General features: G+C 34.3%; 3 protein-coding genes and 1 long non-coding RNA gene across 4 annotated transcripts; 2 read left to right on the plus strand and 2 right to left on the minus strand.

Annotated features, from left to right (window-relative positions):
- Positions 1–5,259: 5,259 nt before the first annotated feature.
- On the minus strand, positions 5,260–6,486 carry LOC107959825 (uncharacterized). The gene is made up of 2 exons (XR_001700977.1): positions 6,014–6,486; positions 5,260–5,674 (listed from the first exon to the last, which is right to left on the minus strand). It is a non-coding gene; the product is annotated as an uncharacterized lncRNA (long non-coding RNA).
- Positions 6,487–13,511: 7,025 nt separating this feature from the next.
- LOC107960974 (uncharacterized) lies at positions 13,512–14,024 on the plus strand. Its single transcript, XM_016897220.1, has one exon. The coding sequence runs from the start codon at positions 13,512–13,514 to the stop codon at positions 14,022–14,024; it is 513 nt and encodes a 170-aa protein (XP_016752709.1).
- A 598-nt stretch (positions 14,025–14,622) lies between these two features.
- LOC107959827 (uncharacterized) lies at positions 14,623–16,079 on the plus strand. Its single transcript, XM_016895981.2, has one exon. It carries the CDS (start codon positions 14,904–14,906, stop codon positions 15,942–15,944), a length of 1,041 nt encoding a protein of 346 aa, XP_016751470.1. The 5' UTR covers positions 14,623–14,903; the 3' UTR covers positions 15,945–16,079.
- Positions 16,080–16,440: 361 nt separating this feature from the next.
- LOC107959826 (protein NRT1/ PTR FAMILY 5.9) lies at positions 16,441–19,579 on the minus strand. The gene is made up of 4 exons (XM_016895980.2): positions 19,254–19,579; positions 18,790–19,007; positions 17,553–18,070; positions 16,441–17,466 (listed from the first exon to the last, which is right to left on the minus strand). The coding sequence occupies exons 1-4, from the start codon at positions 19,306–19,308 to the stop codon at positions 16,632–16,634; spliced, it is 1,626 nt and encodes a 541-aa protein (XP_016751469.1). The 5' UTR covers positions 19,309–19,579; the 3' UTR covers positions 16,441–16,631.
- Between the last annotated feature and the right edge of the window lie 1,905 nt (positions 19,580–21,484).

The raw sequence follows: 21,484 nt of genomic DNA on the forward strand, positions 1-21,484 counted from the left end.
GAATTGCATGGATATTAACTTTAAATATTTAAAATTGAAAAGAAGATTTTCATATGTGCAATTTGTTCTTTTTTTTAATAGTCCTTTTGTATATGCTAACAATTCTAAAATGCAATAAGATTAAAGATCTCAAAAGATAATTTTATAATATGAGAAAATGTTAACAAAATATAAAAAAAATAGAAATTGTTTTGTAAGAAAATATATAAAATACAGTATAGTCTTTAATCTTATGTTGTTAGTTAAAAGAGGAAGGAATCCCACATTGTCTAGGAACAAGTTGCAAACATATTCATGACTTTATATATATACATATCTCAGATTCCATATTACTTAAGAAAATAAGGGAAATGAGACTTTGGGTTTATATAAAGATCTATTTTGTAAGATTTGTTTCCATATTAATTTGTGGCACCTTAAAATAAAAAAAGAAATGATATTGTCACTTTAGGTCTTTATAAAGTCTTATTCTTGTAATTTTTTAAAAAAATGGTTTATTTTTTTAATATTTTAAAAAATAACCTTTTTTGAAAATTTTGTCCAAGTACGAGCAAAAGCGCGTCCATGTCAATGTGCTTTTGCTAACACGGGGCAAACTGCGTCCTTGTCAGCGTGCTTTTTTGCGCTTTTCCGTGAAAACGCATCCACGTCAACGCGTTTTAGTATTTTTAGTCCATTCCAGTTATTATTTTTTGGAGCAGCCCATTTCTATAAATAATTTAAGAAATGGGCCTTTTCTAGTACTATGCCCAAAAATTGTAATTATTTTTTAATTAGGTTTAAATTTATTTACGATATTTATTTATATGTCCTTAACTATATGATATTTTCTCATTAACAAAGTGGCATATTGGATAATGTTAAGAAAGAAAATTTTCCAACGAATATTCCTGTAGTTGATTCCGATTCTAAATGTGTTGTTGGGGATGCTATTGTTGAAGATGATGACATTGCTAATCTTACTAGTAGCCAGTGAGGTAATTTTTCTTGTTTGTATATTTTTATGAATGCCTTATTTTGGAATTGCCAAAAGGCGGCAAGCCCTAAAATCAATTGAGTTTTAAAAATGTTTGTTTCTAAGCATAAGTTGTTTGTCATTGCACTACTGGAGACTTGAGTGCATGAAGATAAAGTTGATGGCGTTATGCATAGGACTGGGTATGAGTCTTCATTTCGAGTTGAGACGTATGACTTTTTTGGTGGGATCTGGTTGTTGTGGAGGCTAGGTATGCAACTTAAGGTTTTGCCTATGTCAAACCAATATGTTCATGTGAAGTGTGTTGGCGTTGGCATGTGATCCATTTTTATTTTAATAGTGGTTTATGGTAGCCTTAACCCTACGATAAGGAATGACCTTTGGAGTCAATTGCCTTGTTTTCCCCTTCATCAAATACTTCATGGGTGTTAGATAGGGATTTCAATGCTATTGTGTCTACTATTGAGTGACATGGGGGATCGACTATTTGCTATTTATCAATGTTTCTTCAATTTCTTATTCGATCTGAACTTGCATGATTTTAGGTTCTCTAGTCCTGCTTTCACGTAGTCTCAAGGGAATTTGCAACAAAGACTAAATAGATGTATTGGCAATGAATAATGTGTGTTGGAATTTTCGAACTCTTATATACAACACTTGGCACATGTTGGGTCTGATCATCGGCCGATTTATCATCAACTGGGCAGGATCTAAGATCGCATGGTCAAAGACCTTTTTTGGTTTATAGCTGCATGGTAACAATGGTTTGCCTTGATTTGATATGTCAAATTAGGATCTCTTGAGTATGTAATGAACTTGTTTTCAAGTAGTTTATCGATTATTAGCTTTTAATGTTAATGATAAATTTTCTTATATTTTACCTTTTTTGAGACCCAAATTGAAAAAAAAAACTGTCATTGGAGATTCTAATGATTGATTTAAGCTTGTGTAGGGAGATGATTGAGGCCACACATCAAAGAGGACCTTAATTGTTGTAGGGGTTGCAACATCGGTGTATGTAGGTCTCGACACTAACCCTCTATCACTTCAAGGAAGTGAACTTCAACAAAAACTCAACTTTGAGCAACTTTTCGTTTAAGTCGCGATATTAAGCATGTGGTGTCACAACATCGAGCCTCAAAGTTACAACTACAAACTTTTGAGGTCGCAACTCCAAGCAAATTGTTGATGTGAAGAAACGCAATTGCCACTATCGTTGAGGTTGCGACACCATCAAGGCTATGTTGCGACACCAAGTGCCCCCAAGTCAAGCTCATTCCCATTGCAATGGATGTCGCGACACCGAAGTTTGATGGGTGAAAAACTATAGGGGCAATTTTGTGTCTAAACAAGCTTAAGCATTTCCATTTAAAGGGCATAATTGTCAATGTTAGGTCAAATATATTTTTGGCCCATAAATACCATCTTATATAAACTATTTGGGTGGCAAGGCTAGTGTAGAGAAATAGGTTGCACATTACATAAGTTTTACTATTCTTTTCTTAGTTTAGGCTTTCATTTTGCTTCTCTTTTTTTTTCTTTTCTTCTTGTTGTAGTATTTTTGTTTCTTCATTTTTGCCAGAACCTTTTGCATGAAGATGGGTTCAAATCTTACGCTTCATTGGATTTTTATATATTAATGAGTATTTTCTCAACCCTTATCTTTTATATTTTACGCCTATCATGTGTTTGCTAAAATGCTTTTGTGGAATTTAAATTTAATTATGTGCTAAATTATTTTATTGGTTGATTGATGATTGAGTTACTTAACAAAGTTAATCTATTCCTTGATTAGTTGTTTGTTCAAGTATATTAAATTGCATATTACACTAGAATTGATGCCTCTAGTGAAAGATTTAGATAGACAAGACCGAGAGGAGACTTTATCATGTAGGACTTTGATACGTTTGTGTCAAATAGTAAGGTCATGAGGAGATCTATACGCCTAAATAAGACTAAAAGAATAGCTTAGGTGATATCTTTTAGTTTAGGATAAGACCAATAGGAGATTCTTAGCTAAGAGTGGAAATAATATAATAATCATATGTTTATTAGCTTAGTTAGTAATCCATGAATCATTTGACCATCATTTCAATCTATTTGCATTGTTTCTAATAAAAAGGAAGAAATTTAGTTTGGCATTTTTATTTGTTAATTTAGATATAGCTTAAGTCTTATTTTATTTGGTTGCACAAATAAATTTTGACTTAACTAGATTAGTAATTGCTTAACTCATAATTAATTTGATAAACACATTTACCAATTTGACAATCCCTTGAGTTCAATCTTTGGAACACTCCTGTAACACCCTTAACTCGAATCTGTCATCGAAACAGGGTTATAGAACATTACCATAATTTACAGATAAAATAAGAAATATTCCATATCATATAGTATTCATATTGGAAATTAATCATAAAGTCCCTTATATGAACCCTCGAGGTCCAAAACATGCATTTGAAACGAGTCGAGACTAAACCGAGTTCACATAGAAACTTTTACGAAATCTCAAAATTTTTCCTAAGTGCAGGGGACACACGCCTGTGTGGTTCACACGACCAGGGACACACCCGTGTATCAGGCCGTGTAAGTCTCTGACTTGGGTCACAGGATCAGGTCATACACCAGCGTGCTAGACCGTGTGTAGGTGCAGGGGTCACACGGCTAAGCCACACGCCCGTGTGCTAAGCCGTGTGATCAATTCTGAGCATTCTGTTTTGACATTTTAAAGATGTAGGGGACACATGGCCAGGTCACACGCCCATGTGCTAAGCCGTGTGTCACACATGGCTGAGACACACGCCCGTGTCTCTACCCGTATGGACAAAAATAAGTTATTTTCCAAGCCACATTTCTCACCTAATTTGTCTTCCTATTACACCAATACTTAAACATATTCACATGCCATTTTAAAACAATTAATTCAAGTCAAAACCAAGTCTTATGCATGACATATCATCACATACAACTAATGTGCTCTTAAACACCCCAAATGACACTTTACCATCATTTAATTAAATATACAAACTTACTTAACTTATTGAATTCACCTATATTCATATTTTACCAAATATGTTAGAATTAATTTTCAATATGCCAACATGATTTCTATCAATCAATCATTTAAGCACACACCCAACATGTTATAGCCTCATTTATACATATCAAAACATGTTCATCACAAGCTATTCCAATGGCTAGTTATAGCCTAAAGATTTACATGCCAACATTAGCTAATTTATAGCCTAAAGATTTACATGCCAACATTAGCTAATTAACCTATACATGTTAGAATTTATAAAATAAATCATAATATAACTTAATAAACCAGGATCTGTTATGTCAAATCATTAAGAATAAATCAAGAACAAAACTAGATGCGAAAACGTACCTGAATCCATGGATTTCTTGAAACTTTCTGGAACTTGGGGATTTGATCTTCCAAATTAGTACACAAGAAATTCAAAGAATATATGCTCTCTCTTTCCTAATGATGGGATATTAGAAAAGATATCTTGTGTATAATTTGGGGACTATAACCCTAATATTTATAACCTTAGCATATTAGTTCTAATCAAATTCTAATTAGCCCATCATTAATTAGAATTTGATTAGAAGAGTATCTACACATGTTTGACCCATACTTTATTTAATAATTAAAAGCCCAATAAAATTCTAACCAAATTAGATCACTTTTAATTTGGGCTAACCTATCATGATAGTAAATAATAACATGTAATTATCCTTATTATATATGTGATGTCCAAATTTTCCAACAATACATGCCATTATAACCATAATTAATTTACCATATATACCAAGATGGGCCAATGAATAGTGTGAGTGATTTCCACCGATGCTTTCAATCCAACGAGTTTCCGAATTACTATAGAACAAGGGAAAATAAAATAGAGTAAGTATGAAATGCTTTGTAAGTTTGTATAACATGGTAAATAACTTACCATATATGTATGTTCAAAATAAACATGCAAGGCACTATCAACCAATTTTATCACAAGCCCTAAACACGTATCCTCATCATGTTAGCCAAGTAATCACATATAATAGTCCTTAATCATAGATGAACAAAGTCATCAAGCATGATCCACATTCATGTAACAACCAATTCATACATCATAATATCAGGTAATGTCATTTCCATGTACTTCATGTACATACAGGTAATAGTTCATTTCTAAGTCATACTATCTCATATAAACATCAAGAAACATGTATGGGCTCAATAACAACCAAACTCCTATATACATATACTTTCCACATCATGAATTCAAATAATATATATAATTCATACCCATGTATTTCAAGTACATTTTCATAATATTTTGTCTCAAGTTCAAATTATTTCTGTAGTGACCAATTTTGGCCCGGGCCTGCTAAAACCCCAAACACATATATACATATAAAATAATAAATAAATAAATAAATAAACCAAAGTCCATTAATTAATGTCTTATTACAAGCCCAAAGACCCAAACAGCCCACTAGTCAATTAAAACCCTAGCCTAGTTATCCAAAGTCACGAGGCCCAAATGGCCCAAAAGACTTCAGCAACCCTAGTACCGCAGCCTCCAGGCGCCGTACAACCCCCAGCCTTGCTTCGTACGACGCCTCCAGCAACCACGCCAAGCCTCCATAAGCCAGCATGGCTCCCGTACACACGCCAGCGCGCACCCGTGCCTGCAAGAAGACAAACAAAAACAACAACAAGTGCAAACAAAAGGAATTTATTGTATTTTTATTTATTTTCGTTAATTTTTCCTCTTTCTTTTTCGGCTATAAAGCCAGATTTGAATCTTGTAATCGGGTACACACGTTTAGGAATGAATACACAATATGCAATACACGCATACTAAACAGATACTGGAAAAAAATTCAAAAAGCAATTGCAAGAAGGTGATCCGATTCAAAATTTCTGAGATTTTTCCTTTTCTTCTTGGCTTAGTTTCATTCTTCCTGGAATTTCTTTTGTTATTTTGCGTTTTGGGTGTATAAAAGGGAGAGGGAATGAAATCTTACCTCGTAAATACGCCGTGAGATCTCCTCTGCTTCGTTGAAATCGGGGTCCGAGGGGAGTGGAAGGCGGAAAGAAAACCACCTGGAGACTCGAACAGGCCGATCTCCGTTCATCGCGGAGGATTGACATGGCAGATGGAGGGTCAAGGTTCGATTGAGGGGAGCAAAAATGGAGGCTAGGGTTTGGGGTTCGGCCTAATCTGCTGATTGAGCCCTTTTATAGGACCTCCAACTAATGGCATTTCAAACGGTGTCGCATTGACATCACACCCGACCCGATCTGTCTCCTAACCCTCGAGACCCGCGTGTCTGCGCGGTGAAGGGTTATTTGTAGCACAAGTCCCTCCCCTTTCGCGCCATACTTAAATCAGCCCATGTTCTTGTCTTGTTTGTTTTAAATTTGGCCTTGTAACTTACATCCGTTTGCAATCTAACCCGCTTCTAAACTATACGTTTTGGGATCTGGTATATTGCCAGCTTTAGTCCCTAGATGTTTTTGCGCGTTGGATGTTGGTCCTCTTATCATTACTGTTTTATTTTCTAATTACCCCATGTGTTTTAGTTTAATTTTAATCGAGTCCTTTTATTTTATACCCTTTTTTATTTTATTTTATTTGTACATTTTAATTAATCTTGATAATTGCTTCTTCATTTTTGTAGAGTCGTTTTTTTGTAATATTATTATCATATTTCGCATTCTTTAAATATTTATTTCCTTTATATTATTATACATATACATATGTTATAACAAAGTTAATGTATTTGCATGTATATAATGATTTTTGACTCAATCCATGTATTTTGGTATATATATTTTTTGTTATTCTAACATGTTTTGTACATTTGTTTCGCATAAAGTTTGCATTATTTTTACGCTCACTTATATTAGTACACGTATTTGATATATATTTCTAAATCTACTTTAATTAGATTTTATTTATATACGTATACATTCTACATATATATATTTTTCACTCATAAGCATATTTTTTAAATCTATCGTTTAATTTATAATAAAATTAATTTAGCCCTATGCACATTATCATTTCTATATAAATTTGCATATACTCTCTTTTAAATTCATAGGTATACATATCCATATACTTATTATTTCAATAGATTTTTTTATTTTAAAATACTTTTTGTTTTATGATTTTTTTTTAATATTCTCTTTATGTATATATATGAAATTATTTTTAGAAACTTCCTTTTGTAATTCTAAAATTATTATTTTCGAATATTTCTTTACATTATATTACTTATGTGTTTTTATAGCCTATCATTTAAATGTTTTGGTATAAGGGTACATGTGGTTTTTAGGCCAACTTAAAATTTATATGTACGTTTTTGGGCATTATGTTTTGTCATGTAGTTTTTTATATAATTTTTTTTACTATCATATGTTTTGTTAACTTCTAAATAAATTCGTGTTTAAAACATTTTACGTGCAATTTGATTCAATTTTTTATTCTATAATATCTGTTCCAAAAATCATATAGCTATCCATAGTTTTCATGCAAATTTGTCAACTTATGTATCAGTCTATTTATTCGTTATTATTTTAGAATCGTTTTATAGCGCATTGGTTTCTAATTGCCACGTTGTTTTTATATCTTGCATTGGCTATTCTATATCATGTGATGTATATTATTGTGGCATATTATTGTATGTATTGTTTTGTTTGAATGATTGTTATATTATCATTTTTGTCATTGTATTATTATATCAATTATCCTCCATGCACTATTGTAATCGAGTTGCATTTTTAGGTTAGTACTTAATTTTTAGTTAGTTAACCGATTGTATCTCATGTGCATGTTTACCACATTCATCGTTTTTTACTTGACTTTTGAAATGTGGTTTTATAAAACCCAATTTTTATGATTAATTTCGTCTTATTTCAAATCAAATTAATATGCTTTAAGCTAGTTCACGATTGTTTAAAACGAATGCGATATTCGATACTTGATAATTCGTGGAATCGTGCCCTAACGTGTTGGGTTGCAATTTCGCGTTGACTCAAAATAATCGAATATCCCTTCAAAATTTCACTCATATCTTTAAAAAAAAATTCTTTAAAACGAAGGCGAGGTTTGATATTTGGCAATTCGCGGAATCGTGCCCTAATGTGTTGGGTTGCAATTTCTTGTTTGCTCAAAATAATCAAATGACCCTTCAAAATTTCACTCGTGTCTTCTAAAAATCCTTTAAAACGGAGGCAATACTCGGTGTTTGACAATTCGGGAATCATGCCCTATCGTGCTGGGTTGTGATTTCTCATTTGCTCAAAACAATCGAATATTCCTTTAGGTTTTCACGCTTGCTTATTAAAAACCTTTCAAAACGAAGGCGAGGTTCGATGTTTGGCGATTTGAGAATCCTGCCCTATTGTGCTGGGTTGCGCTTTTTCATTTGTTAAAAATAATCGAATATCTCTTCGGAATTTCACTCGTACTTTCTAAGGTGAGGCAATGTTCGATGTTTGGGAATTCGAGGAATCGTGCCCTACTGTGCTAGATTTCGGTTTTTCGTTGGACCAAATAGTTGGACATCCTTTTGTTAATTTTAAATTATAAACTTTTGGACATCGAAACAAGAAGATTTTTGGCCACCAACTCGGGTTATTCAAATGTTATTAAAAAGAACCACATTTCAAAAACATTTTTAATTTTAGACATAAGGACAGTATTTAATCAATTTGGTACCAATTTTAGGCGTAATGAGGGTGCTAATCCTTCCTCATACATAACCAACTCCCGAGCCCGTTTTCTCATATTCTCGTAGACCAGAATCGTTGTTTTAGTAAACCAAAAATGTTTTATTAAAATAACCAAATTCTTAGGTGACCCGATCACACCAAAACAAAAAGATCGGTGGCGACTCCATGTATTTGTTTTTCAAAAGTCGATTCCCCCTTATTTTCATTAAATTTAAAATTTTAAAATATCTAAAAAAGGGATGGTTTCGACAATTTCATGTCAGGATTTTGATCATTAAATCAATTAAATTATCAATAGAAACCCGAGAAAATACACTCGAAGTGCACAAATCTATAATATTAGATGAACATATTCATCAAACAAGTTCCATGTTCATATATCGCTATCTCATACTTCCATATATCATGTATCATCATTTTCATGTATTTCAGGCAAATATATGTAAAAATTCATTTCGTGTTCATATTTTCTTATGTCAGGATTTTACCTGTTGAATTTATTTGAAATATCGATAGATACACATGTAGTACACTTGAAGTGTACAAATCAGAAATCGTCAATTCATATTCAGGGGTACCCATAAGGGCACATAATCAGGAAGCACGCTCTCGAGCCATATATCAGGATGGTCATGTGAGCCATGTAACATGAAGCTTATTTGGGCTATACCAAGAAACTTATAAGATTTTATAACAGGAAGTCCACAAAGAACTTTTAATCAGGAAGCTCTCGAAGAGCCTATCAGGAATGTTTACAAAGAGCCATGTAACAAGAGCTCCGGATAGCTTAACAAGAAGTTCAAGCGAGCTATGTCAGAAAGCTCATAAAAGCCTATACCAGGATGCTCACGAAGAGCTGCGCTTGTGTCCGCAATAAATGCTGGATCACAATTGATCAAATTATGTAACAGGACGCTCACAAAGAGTTGTGGTAGTGCGCAACACATACAGAATCACTACCGATCAGGATGCTCGCAGGAAATATATAACAGGATACTCGAGAGGCTTATAATAGGATTGCTCGTCCGAGTTATATTCTGTTCGCAACATGTGCAAGACCATATTCAATATGGGAAATCATGTATTTGTCGAATTTCATTATTCAAACGGAACTTATCATTTTCTGAACATTAACGGGCAAGTGATTATTTCATACATTTATAACATTTATATAATTCATATAAAGACATACTACACTAAATTCAAGCATAAAAATAAACACGATTTAGTTACACGAACTTATCTTAATAAATGTTCGTGTACGTAAAATCTACTAATTCGACACTTTCTCTTTTTCTCGCTCTAACTCTGAATTTGGTCTATCCGGATCTATACGAGTAAATTTAACATCAATTTAATCCAATTCATACTCAATTCAGTCCAATTCACATACTAGGAAAAATTACCATTTTGCCTCTAAACTTTTAATTAATGATAATTTAGTCCCTAGGCTTGGAAAATGAATTTCATGCAATCTAATCCTTATTTCAAGCCTACACAAATTTTACATATAAAATTTACAGCCCATGTATTTCATAAAATTAAAAAATTTTCCTTGAATTTTACAACTTTACAATTTAGTCCTAAAATCATAATTTCATCAAAATTCACTTTACAAAAGTTGTTTATCCATCAAAAACCTTTCATTTTCTATCATAAATTTCAAATTTTCAGCATTTAGATCCATGGAAAAATTTCTATACTTTGATATCTTTACAAATTAATCTCCAAAATAGATAGATTAAGCTATTCTGATCTTAAAAATATAAAAATTACTAAAAATGGGACAATATTACTTACTCAATTAAGCCAAGCTTAGTTTCTCTTTCCTAGGGTTTCCATGTATTTTTGGGGAAGAAGATGATAACATTGATGATATTTTCATTTTTTTTTATCATTTATCATCTTTTATTATTTCACTTTCCAATTCCATCCTTTTCTTTATTTTATTTTCCATGGACGAATCATCATCCTTAACAACTAAGCAATTACCATTTAAGGACCTCAACTTTTGAATTCCATATCTATTTAATCCCTTTAGCTATTAGAACTCAACTTTTACACTTTGTGCAATTTGGTCCTTTATCTAATTAAACATATAATCAGTAAAATTTCTTTATGAAATTTTCATACGACATTATTATCATACTGTAGATCATAAAATAATATTAAAATAATTTTTTTTCGGAATTGGATTTGTGGTATTGAAACACTGTTTTGATTTTACCGAAAATGAGCTATTACAATTGACTTGTCACACTTGTAGTTAAGCTGCCTTAATTCTTGATATTTTGTGTTAATTCTCTGCTCAACATTCGTATGTCGTGGTGTTTTCAAACAACACCTAGAGTTTGGGATTTTCTCAAACAAACTTGGAGTACTTCTAAGGATATTCTGCAGAATATCACAATTTTCACCAAAAATGTTCGAAAATAGGACCATGATGTTTTTGGGCATACTAGAACAAAGAAAAGGAAGCTAATGGCAAGGATTCGTGGTATTGAAAGTAAGTTAGATCATTCTTCATCTAGCTTCCTTTTAAATTTAAAGCATCAATTGAAGATGGAGTTAGATTATGTGCTTGCCTAAAAAAAGAGCCTCTGGTTCTAAAAGTCCCACCATAAATGGATAATTAATGGTGATCGAAATACTTGTTTTTATTTTTTTTTCATATTGGCACTGTTAATCGTCGAGGGACTATTACTATTAAGTCGTTGAACCTTATTGATGGATCATAGTGTAGGGATCAGGAGATTTTATAGTAGAAAACTACTCTATCTTATCCTAATTTGTTCATGAAGGATCAGTGTATCATGAGCAATTACCAAGTGCGAAATAGTTTTTGTCGGTTAGAACAATATGATATGGATAATTTGCACTCCATGGTATCCGATAAGGAAGTAAAAAATGTTGTATTTGAAATGGAACCATTAAAGGCTCTTGGAATTGATGGTTTGCATGCTCTTTTTTGTCAACATAATTGGAACATGGTTGGGGAGAGTGCTTGTGAGTTTGTCAGGTGTATTATGGAGGGAGGGCAACTGAATGAATAGGTTAACAAGACCCTTCTCTTGCTTATTTCGAAGAAGAAGATTCTTGAAACAATTTAATAGTTTTGTTCGATACACTTGTGTACGGTATTGTATAAAGTTGTAGCAAAAGTAATTGTCAATAGGTTGAAACCATTTATGCTCAATTGGGTGCTCCTGAACCTGTTGAGTTTTGTCTCTGGGTGGTGCAAAACAGATAATATCATTATTGCTCAAGAGATTATACATTCCATGCGTAAAAAGGCTAGTAAAGTTGGATGGATGACCATCAAAATTGATGTAGAGAAGACCTATGACAGATTAGATTGAGATTTCATCAATGATACTTTGGTAAAGGTTAGGATCACATCAACTTTGGAATGTAATTATGCACTGTATTCGATCCACGTAAATGCAAATTGTCTGGTATGGTGTGCTGTGGAATAAGTTTAAGCCTTAATAGGGAATCCATCAAGAAGATCCCCTTTCACCATATTTGTTTATGCTTTGCATTAGAGGTTGGCCTAAGCTATCTCTAATGAGGTGAGTCGGGGACAACGAAAGTTGGTTAAACTTTTGAGGGATGGTCCAAACATCTCTCATCATTACTTTGTTGATGACCTTATTTAGTTTAGTGAGGCATCAATGGATCAAATAAGAGTAATTTGATCGATAGTTGAGGAATTTTGCATCCATTCTGGTCATAATGTCAATATGCAAAAAAACACAAATTTATTTTTTAAAGAATGTTTCATTATAATTGAGGGGGGTCATCTCTATAGGGTTAGGTTTTTCTTCTATTGAGGACTTTCTGCATCGTAGGGTTACAAAATCTACTTTTGATTACAATATTGCCAACATTCGACAAAAGCTTTTTGGCTGAAAGGCTAAGATCCTCTCTTTTGCAGGACAGATTACTCTTGCGAACTCAATTCGGGCAATTATCCCGGTGTATTCTATGCAATCGACTATTGTCCTAAAAAGAGTGTACTCGCAACTTTTTATTTTTATTGTTATTTTTTTTTGGGGAGGGGGGGCACACGGAGAACAAACTAGGTTTGTCTCTTGTAAGCTGGAAGGATATATGCAAGCCAATGCAAGGAAGGGGTCTTGGGTTCAAGGATCTAAGGAAACAGAATGAGGCTTTCTTAATGAAGTTGGGATTCAATCTAATTTTTTGACCTGATCAGCTTTGGGTTCAAGTTTTCCGGGCCAATTATAAATGAGATGTTGTTATCCCAAGTTCCTTTCATGCTACAAATTGTTCTTGAATATGGAAGGATGTTAGTAACATTTGGGATGAGGTACGGAACGAGATTGTCTAGAATGTTGGTAATGGATTAATGGTGGATTTTTGAAGGGATTGATGGATTCTGAAATGTGGCCCGCTTTTTCAATTTTTGTCCCGTTCGAATCTTATTCCATTGTCACTAGTTCCTATTGCCACAATGACTAATAGTAGTGGGGATTGGGATTGTTTTCGGTCTCTTCTATCAAAAGTTGTTCATCGTATAACTACTAAGAAGCCTTCGCGTGGATGGGATGTTAATGATTTTCCTGGGTGGCGTTGGGATCAACAAATTTACTACGAAAACGGCTTATAAGCATTTAACCTCTTCTAATGACTAGGTCCCCAATAAAATATGGCAGCGGAGTGGCAGCCGGCGTGCCCTCAACGAATAAGGTATTTCTTTGGCTACCTTTCCAGAATAAATTGTTAGCGAATAGGATTCGGGTTCACAGACATATTGCAATGGATGCTCGGTTTGTTGCATGTGGGGATCCAATTGAACTATTGATCATATTCTGTGTTTTTTGCTACCCGGCTATGTCAATTTGGATGTTTCTTATACGCCTTGATGAGGTTCATGAATTTCTGAACTCGCCATTTGCTGAGTGGTTGGATGTGAACATTACTGATCCCTCTCGGTTCCCTTTTGACTCGAATAATTGGGACTGCTTTTTTGCTGCACTTTGCTGGTGCATTTGGAAGGAACAAAATAGAGGTATTTTCGATGTTGATTCTGTTGTGGGGGCTGTCTCATACACCAAACGCGCCGACTTTGGGCTAATAGCAGGTATGCACAACTTGAGCAGTCACCTACGATTGGACGGGGGATGCACGAGGGCTCTTACAATTGTTCATTGGATTAAGCTGAACATCAGCTGGTTGAAAGTAAATACAGAAGGGGCTAGGAATGAAGAGTCTGAATGTGCGGTTGTTGACTTGATAGTGTTGTGCAGAATCATGATGGTGTTTGGATAGCTGGTTGTGCTCATAATGTTGGTGCATGCTTAGTTCTTGAAATATCAAAGGACCAAATTTTGACGAATTAAAATAAAAAAGATTAGTTTCTTAATTTTCACAAAGTAAAGAGATGGAATGCAAAATTAGACAGAAAAAATTACCTACTTTGAAAAACTACAATGGTTAAAAAATTACCTCTTTGAGGTATAATGTGAATGAAAGAAAAAATAATATAAAAATATATTCATAAAAAGTATTCTTTCATTGAACCACAATTACTACCCTTAAAAAATTTTAAAAGGGGTTTTTAATTTTTTTCCTAATTAACACTTGGTTAATTAATAACATAAACTTAATAATGGTTTTATAATAGTATAGATACGTAGATATTAAGATTTTTTTGTTAAATTACTTTAGATATGCTTATATTGTAGGGATTGTGTTAAACTAGTCAATTTATTATTAAATGAATCAATTTTTCTTGCTAATTGTAGTTCAATTTCAAACAAAAAATTTTATTTTACATAATCATAAAATTTTTTAAAGACAAAAATGATAAAATGAATAAATATCAGGTACTAGATTTATCATTATACCTAAAAAAACCGAAATAGGAAAAGTCAAGAGTACCAGAAATCGGATTGGGACATCAAACAACCGGCAGCCACGAATGACTGTTTGTCTTGTTTCCAGTATTCTAGACTCTGATTTTCCAAAGAAAAGCAGAGCAAAGAAAAAGGAAAAAGAAAATAAAAGGGAGCCGTCTCAAAGATCTTGAATTCTTCAAAGAGAAAGCAAAAAAAGAAAAATTGTCACAGATTCAAAGAGAGAAAAAAGAAAACCCAAAAAAGAGCCCTTTCAAGCTTCAACATTTTACTACAACAACAACAACAAAAGATGGGATTTTTCAATTACGGCGTTGCCGGCGTTGGTTTCATCTTGATCGGGTTCTGGGAATTCATCAACTCCTTAAACCCAACCGTAAACCCGTTTCCAACTCCATCTTCTTCTTCACTTTCAACCCAGATCAAATCTGCCTCTATTTCTAAAACTAAAGAGAACCCTTTTTCTTCATCACCATCTTTCATCTTTGTATCAATCTTTTCCCTTTTGATTTTCTTGAATTCTGTGGTTTCAATCTTTGATGCTTTCAGTTCAAAGGATCGGGTGGGTACGGTGCTCCAGTTACAAATGCTCTCACTTGCTCTGCTCTTCTTGCTTTACTCTGCTTTGGGTCTTTTAAATAATAAGAAAGGTTCATACTTTTGGCCTGATTCTGTTCTTGAATTAGTTCTGCTTTTAGCTTTTGTTGAAGAATTTTTGTTGTATTACTTGCAAAGAAAGGATACAAGTGGGATTGAGAATAGATATTTTGATCTTTTATGTGTTCCCATAGCAATTTGTGTGGTTTCAACAATGTTAGAATTGAGATCTAAGAGGTCCATTTACTCGAAATCGGTACGAGGTATTGGGTTGATTTTACACGGAACATGGTTTGTGCAAATGGGATTTTCATTTTACACTAATTTGATGGTTCATGGATGTAGCTTACATGAAAAAAGTAGAGGGAATTATACTATTAAATGCAGAAGTCACCCTGATTATCATAGAGCAAGGTCTATTGCCACATTGCAATTCAATTGCCATCTTGCTTTGCTTGTGGTTCTGGTTGTTGGGATGTTATCGCTTATTGGCAAAAGAAATGGTGTTGCTGTTGGTGCTTCAGGGGATGGTTTGCGGTATAAGCCATTAGGGGCCGAAATACAGCTAATGGATAGTAACGGGGGGAATTTCACTTTGGATTCTGATGAAGATCTCGACAATGGGATTAAAGAAGAAGATGATTTGGTGAAAGAGAAGTCAGCTGTTGTGGAATTGGGTGTTAATGGCCATGCTTCACATGTCAGAGGTAAACATTTAGTGGTTTCTTTCGGATAGCTGGGTGAAAAGCATTGTAATTTTATTCTTTTGTAATGATATTAGTGAATAAGTGATGATTGACTTTGCATAAACTAAAATATACCCGTTTGTTTGTTGTTTTGTTCAATGAGATTTGAGTTCTATTTCATGTTCTATCTGATTCTGATTCTCGTATGTTGATGCAGTTTTCGAGTTTAAAAATTGCATTGAGTGGTTGCCTATATCATAGTATTTGACATGATTGTAATTCCTTTGTATTGTTGAGCCTTTTCCAATATCTAGTCATACTTTGGATAGTTAAATGGCATTCGGCACTTGTATATATTTGGAGAGTCATACTTCATAGTTCATACCCATATTTGAAAAAATATTGAACACAAGCATTGAGTATGAAGATTTTAGGGGGAAAAAAGGATTCCGTGTAGCATACATAGTTAACTAGCTGTAATCTAGTCTGCATTACTTTGTGTTAATGTAGAATATCCAAATCATATGAGGTAAACAAAACCCAAATAAGTGTCAAACGGAAAAGAGCCAAATCGATATTGTGTTGAAGGGTTAAATCTATATCATCTGTTCGATTGGGTAAAGCCTGTCGTAGCAATGGAACCGAAGGAAGCATACAGAAAAAGGAGCTCTTTTCTTACTATATCAACAGAAAGCATTGCACAAAACTTTATTAAACAGATCAAACTAGAAAAGAGCTTATTTACGGTTTCCATTTTCGAGTTCAATTCTCGTTGTATAGAACTTGCAGAAAATTGCATAGAACAGTAAACTCAAAGTACTTGCTAAGGCTAAAAGCCAGTAGTATTTGTCGAGTCCGTCTTCCCTCATGTCATCAGAGAACCAGCTTTGTCTTCCTCCTGAACTTGTGAAGGCTTCGATGACTGAAATCATCAAGGCACTCAGGAAACTTCCGAGCCCGAAAACACTCGTGTACAGTGCAAACCCCATCGTTCGCATCCTAACAGGTACTTCATTGTAGAAGAACTCTTGCATCCCTACAACTGTGAAAATGTCTGAAATTCCTAGAAGAACATATTGAGGAAGCAACCAAAAGATGCTTAGTTCTACTGTTTCTGATTCTAGGGAACTCGTCTTCCTGTTGATCTCGAGCCTCTTTGTTTCGACAACTGCAGCTATGATCATAGCAATGATGGATAGAAACATGCCGACTCCCATCCTCTGCATTACGGTAATACCTTTTTGATTGCGGGTAACAATTTGGGTGATTGGGATCAAAACTTTGTCATATAATGGCATCATTAGTATTATAGATAACGTAATTGCACTTTGTAGTGTTGCTGGTGGGATCTTGAAGTTCCTACCGATGTTCCTCTTCATTGTCATGCCTTGTTTCGTAAAAAAGGTTGCAGGTTGTTGGAAAATTACAGCAAACATCAGAAGCATTGCCCATATTGGCAAAAGCCTGAGTACTATTTTTGCGTTTTCAAGCAGGTGAGTTTTGTTTCTGAGATTCCCATCGAAACCACCATTGCTGCCAAACTTTTGATCACAAAGAGGTTTCTCTTGAAGCCTATAAAACAAGCGAGAATGATATCAGAAACTCATGGGAAATCACAAAATCTGAAGCTTCCTCGATATCCCAACATGAAAACTTACTCAAGCTCCCCTACATCAGACTTGTCATCTGGTAAGTTGATTCTGATTCTGCCATTGACAAGCTTTGATGCAGTCACTTTGATTACTTGAAGTATGTTCTGAAAGGGCTTACTGTCAATGCTTTTATCTGGTTTATATGCATAGATTCGGTTACCACATGTGAAAATTGCAACTGATGTAATCATTGCAAACATGGGGATGGCAAATCCAAGTACCCAACCAAAGGTGTCTTGGATGTAGGACATAAGTATGAGACCTAAGAGGCTGCCACTACAAACACCAAAATACCACCATTGGAAGAATAAACTCTTTTTGTTAGAGTTTTTGTCATCCTTACTAGAGGGTAATTCTTCATCATGATCCAGTTGGTCAGCTCCAAAGGCTTGCAAAGATGGGTTATATGCACCTTGGCCTAGTGAAATCAAACACAGAGACCAAAACAGGAATGCTGGGGAGCTTTTGTTGCTTGGTGGTGACCATGTCCATATCGTTGCTGTTGATGCCACTGCTCCAAGTCCCTTCAATTAAAAAAAAAAAAACCGATGTAAATTACTATAACAAACGAAAAACTAGCATGAATACAGTATAAATATACAGATATGTCAACCTTATAACATGAATTACTAATATGGATGCCATGTCTCTTTCAAGTAGGCCTAATATGATACCAGATCATTTTGAGGGAAAAGTGTCCATTTCTGGTTAGTGCAAACAGGTTCAACCACTTTCCAAAAAAGGTTCAAATATATCTCTTTAAAATATTAAAATGTTATAGGCTAAATACCCACTGAGAAAGGTTAACTCTTTGCAGAGGTTAGGTAAGCCATGAATCTTGCAAGAGGTTCGAGATAAAAGCCAAAAAAAGAGGTTGGTGCTATCCATGGCAGCAAATTCCCATCAAAATAACAAAGGATGCATGATTTGACCATTTTGATTAAATCGAAAATGAATGCCAACAACCAAAAAAACTGAAATTAGGAAATAACAATTGTTACGATATTAAAGTCACAAAGATTTATATAACAATAATAAAAAATTATGTTGCAATTAAAAGAATGAAAAGTTGGGATGGGTCAGGGTCCAACATCTTTAGTGCTAAGATGTTGGTACTCCTTTGTCCCATTTTGATGATAATAAACAAATATGGCTCTGAAAATGAAGTGGTTCAAAGGATCAAAAACTCAAATTTCCATGACATGCAAGCCCTAGAATGGAGAACAAAGAAGCGTGGACTCACCAAAACATAGACGAAAGATGAGGTCAAAATGGTTGAATATCTATCCCAAAAAGAGTCAGCCAAGGGTGCCACCAACAGTGGCAACATTGAAGTGAATCCACACCAACTGTTAACTGTTTTGGCTGCTGAAGAATTGCTCATTTGCACTACATCTGTGAGATATGTAACCAAATTCGATGCCACCCCTTTGAATGCAAACCTCTCCATGCCAGCAATCACTATCAAATAAAAGAAACCCGAATCTTAAATATTTACTTAAATTTATGATAATCTCAACATTTAAAAAAAAATGAACATATACTCGCATTAGAAACATATTTATATCTATTATGCCCACCTAAATCGGAATCATATAACCCTAAACCGATTAAAAGAACAGGTTGTTTCGTGCAGAAATGCATGCTAGTAACCAGCAACATCAAGTTAACTTATACAATGAATATATATGAAACGATGATAGTTACCTATAAGAAGAATACATGACCTGGAAAGTCCCTGAACTCTTCCACCACCAGACATATTGAAAGAGAAAGCAATCTGCTAAACGAATTGAAATGGGTTTGAGATTTTATACACATAAGACCAATACAACTGATTCAAAACAAAACACGACAGGCTGCTGTCTTGTCAGAGAATCAGGAGCTGCTATACACCAGTCAGAGAGATTGCTGCTTCCTCCCACTTTTAATTCCAATCTGTTCCAAAACGGGTTTTATTGCAGAGAACTAGAAAATAACATTTTATTTTTGTTGAGTAATCACAGTCACAGTATAATATATAGTCTCTAAAGCAAGCTGCACAAACAGCATTGAAATATTATATATTTTATATGATAGAAAATTAGATTTATAGAAATTCCAGCATTATCCATTAATTCAAGATATGTAGTGAATTAAAAGAGAGTAGTAAAAAAAACTTATTTTAATTGGTTAGAGAATTTATTAAAGTGATCGGAAATCTTTTAATTTTGAACACCGATATGGGTAGGGAAGTGTTATCCCACCTTAGTAGACAGTTACACGTGTCACCCTTGAGCTAATCCACAACGTGGAGTCACCCTTGAACAAACGTTACACTAAGGAACTCTCCAACATGGACTACCCTTGTCAAGATTACATGGAGCCTTACATCCATTGATTACCAAACAACCCTATGGCATCACCAATCTAAAAGATCACATTGACACCTCTACAAAGTGATAAGACATGACATTGCCACTAGTGAGGCCTCAACAAGTGGAATTTCCTTTGTTCCATGTATATAAGCCTTTTCACTCCTCTCTAATAGGGCCATTCTAAAAATAACATCCAGACCAAAATTAACACTTCACTCTTCTAAGACTTCGCCCCTACAACCTTTCCAATTATCCTCACCATTACGATGTGATGACTCCTCACTCCTCAAGGGTGAATCATTGCTTTTCCTACCATTCTTCTTGATGATTTCCAACAACAGCAATTAGTGTGGTGAGCGTGGGTCAACTATGATCGATCCAGATACAACGTCCTACCAATCAGAGAGCAAAACCCTTGTCCCAATTGCCAAACACCCCAAGAAACATCATTCATGACCAACCTCAAACAAGTGCTAGACAGGCAAATTAAGAAACCTAGTATGCACATTTCAACCCTTATCAATAGTATTACCAGTATCCGACACCTTGGTACTATGACTAGACCCTTAGAGTCATACTAGTGCCCCCCTCAATTGACCAGAATTCCTAAAACCATCAGTTAGATTCACAACATTCACATAGATACAAGAAAAGATAAAGGCACCTGAAGAACAACTGTCCTCCTAACAGAGGTTTTACTAAGAACAACAGAGATTTCTTCAAGAACAGTTTGATAAACAACAATAGATGGATAAGAGAAATGAGAGAAATGAGAATATTATAGAAAAATTAAGAGTGGTAAGAAATGCTCAAAGGAAAAATCTTTAGGAACAAGAGGATGAAACAACCCAATCTACACATAAAAAATAACACAACTCTCAATACAAAGATGACCCCGCAAACCATAAAAGAGGACAACATTAGCAAATTGATGAATATGTCTTTGAAGAAAGAATGCAAGAGTTAATAAAAGAGATGCGGTACTTTTAATGGCCAAAGTCAATGGGCTTGTCTTGAAGCTACACCAACGAACCTCTAGCATCGGAGATACTTCTGCACCATTTCCCCTAAACATTTAAATTTCCCAAAATGTTCTGTGATGGTCGTGGTGATCCACAAGATCACTTGGCATGTTATAATAACCACATGAACAAAATTGGAGCCTCCAACAAATGTCATACATTTTTGATGACTTTGAAGGATTTTGCTTAAGCTTAGTACTTAGTACTTCCGAAGCATTCTATCTCTACCTTCAACCAATTAATTGACCTATTCATGAGTAGATTTTTGGCTAACAAGAACTTGTAGCATTTTGTGACATACCTCATGTCTATTAAATAATAAGAAGAAGATGAATCTCTCTGAAAATTCATTAAGAGGTTCAATGCCACAACTATGATAACCAAAGATGTGTTAGATGATTTTACGATTTAAGCATTTTTATCAGGTACAAGCCACCAATTTTTGAAGTATAACTTGGTTAATAAGCCCTTTCTAAGATGTCTTATCTTTATGAGATGCCCTAAAGGTTTGCTAAGAATGATGAAATTAGAAAAGTTAACATTAATGCTGACCGCTTAT

The sequence above is a fragment of the Gossypium hirsutum genome, chromosome A05, assembly GCF_007990345.1.
Source record: "Gossypium hirsutum isolate 1008001.06 chromosome A05, Gossypium_hirsutum_v2.1, whole genome shotgun sequence".
Lineage (NCBI taxonomy): Eukaryota > Viridiplantae > Streptophyta > Magnoliopsida > Malvales > Malvaceae > Gossypium > Gossypium hirsutum.

Bases quoted from the DNA above. Each gene is read 5' to 3' on its own strand.
- LOC107960974 (XM_016897220.1), top strand. From the start codon at position 13,512: ATGGATGCTCGGTTTGTTGCATGTGGGGATCCAATTGAACTATTGATC.
- LOC107959827 (XM_016895981.2), top strand. From the start codon at position 14,904: ATGGGATTTTTCAATTACGGCGTTGCCGGCGTTGGTTTCATCTTGATC.
- LOC107959826 (XM_016895980.2), bottom strand. From the start codon at position 19,308: ATGTCTGGTGGTGGAAGAGTTCAGGGACTTTCCAGGTCATGTATTCTT. The intron at 18,071-18,789 runs GTGAGTCCACGC...TTTTAATTGAAG, and splicing joins CATCTTTCGTCTATGTTTTG to GGACTTGGAGCAGTGGCATC. The intron at 17,467-17,552 runs GTAAGTTTTCAT...CTTGTTTTATAG, and splicing joins TCTGATGTAGGGGAGCTTGA to GCTTCAAGAGAAACCTCTTT.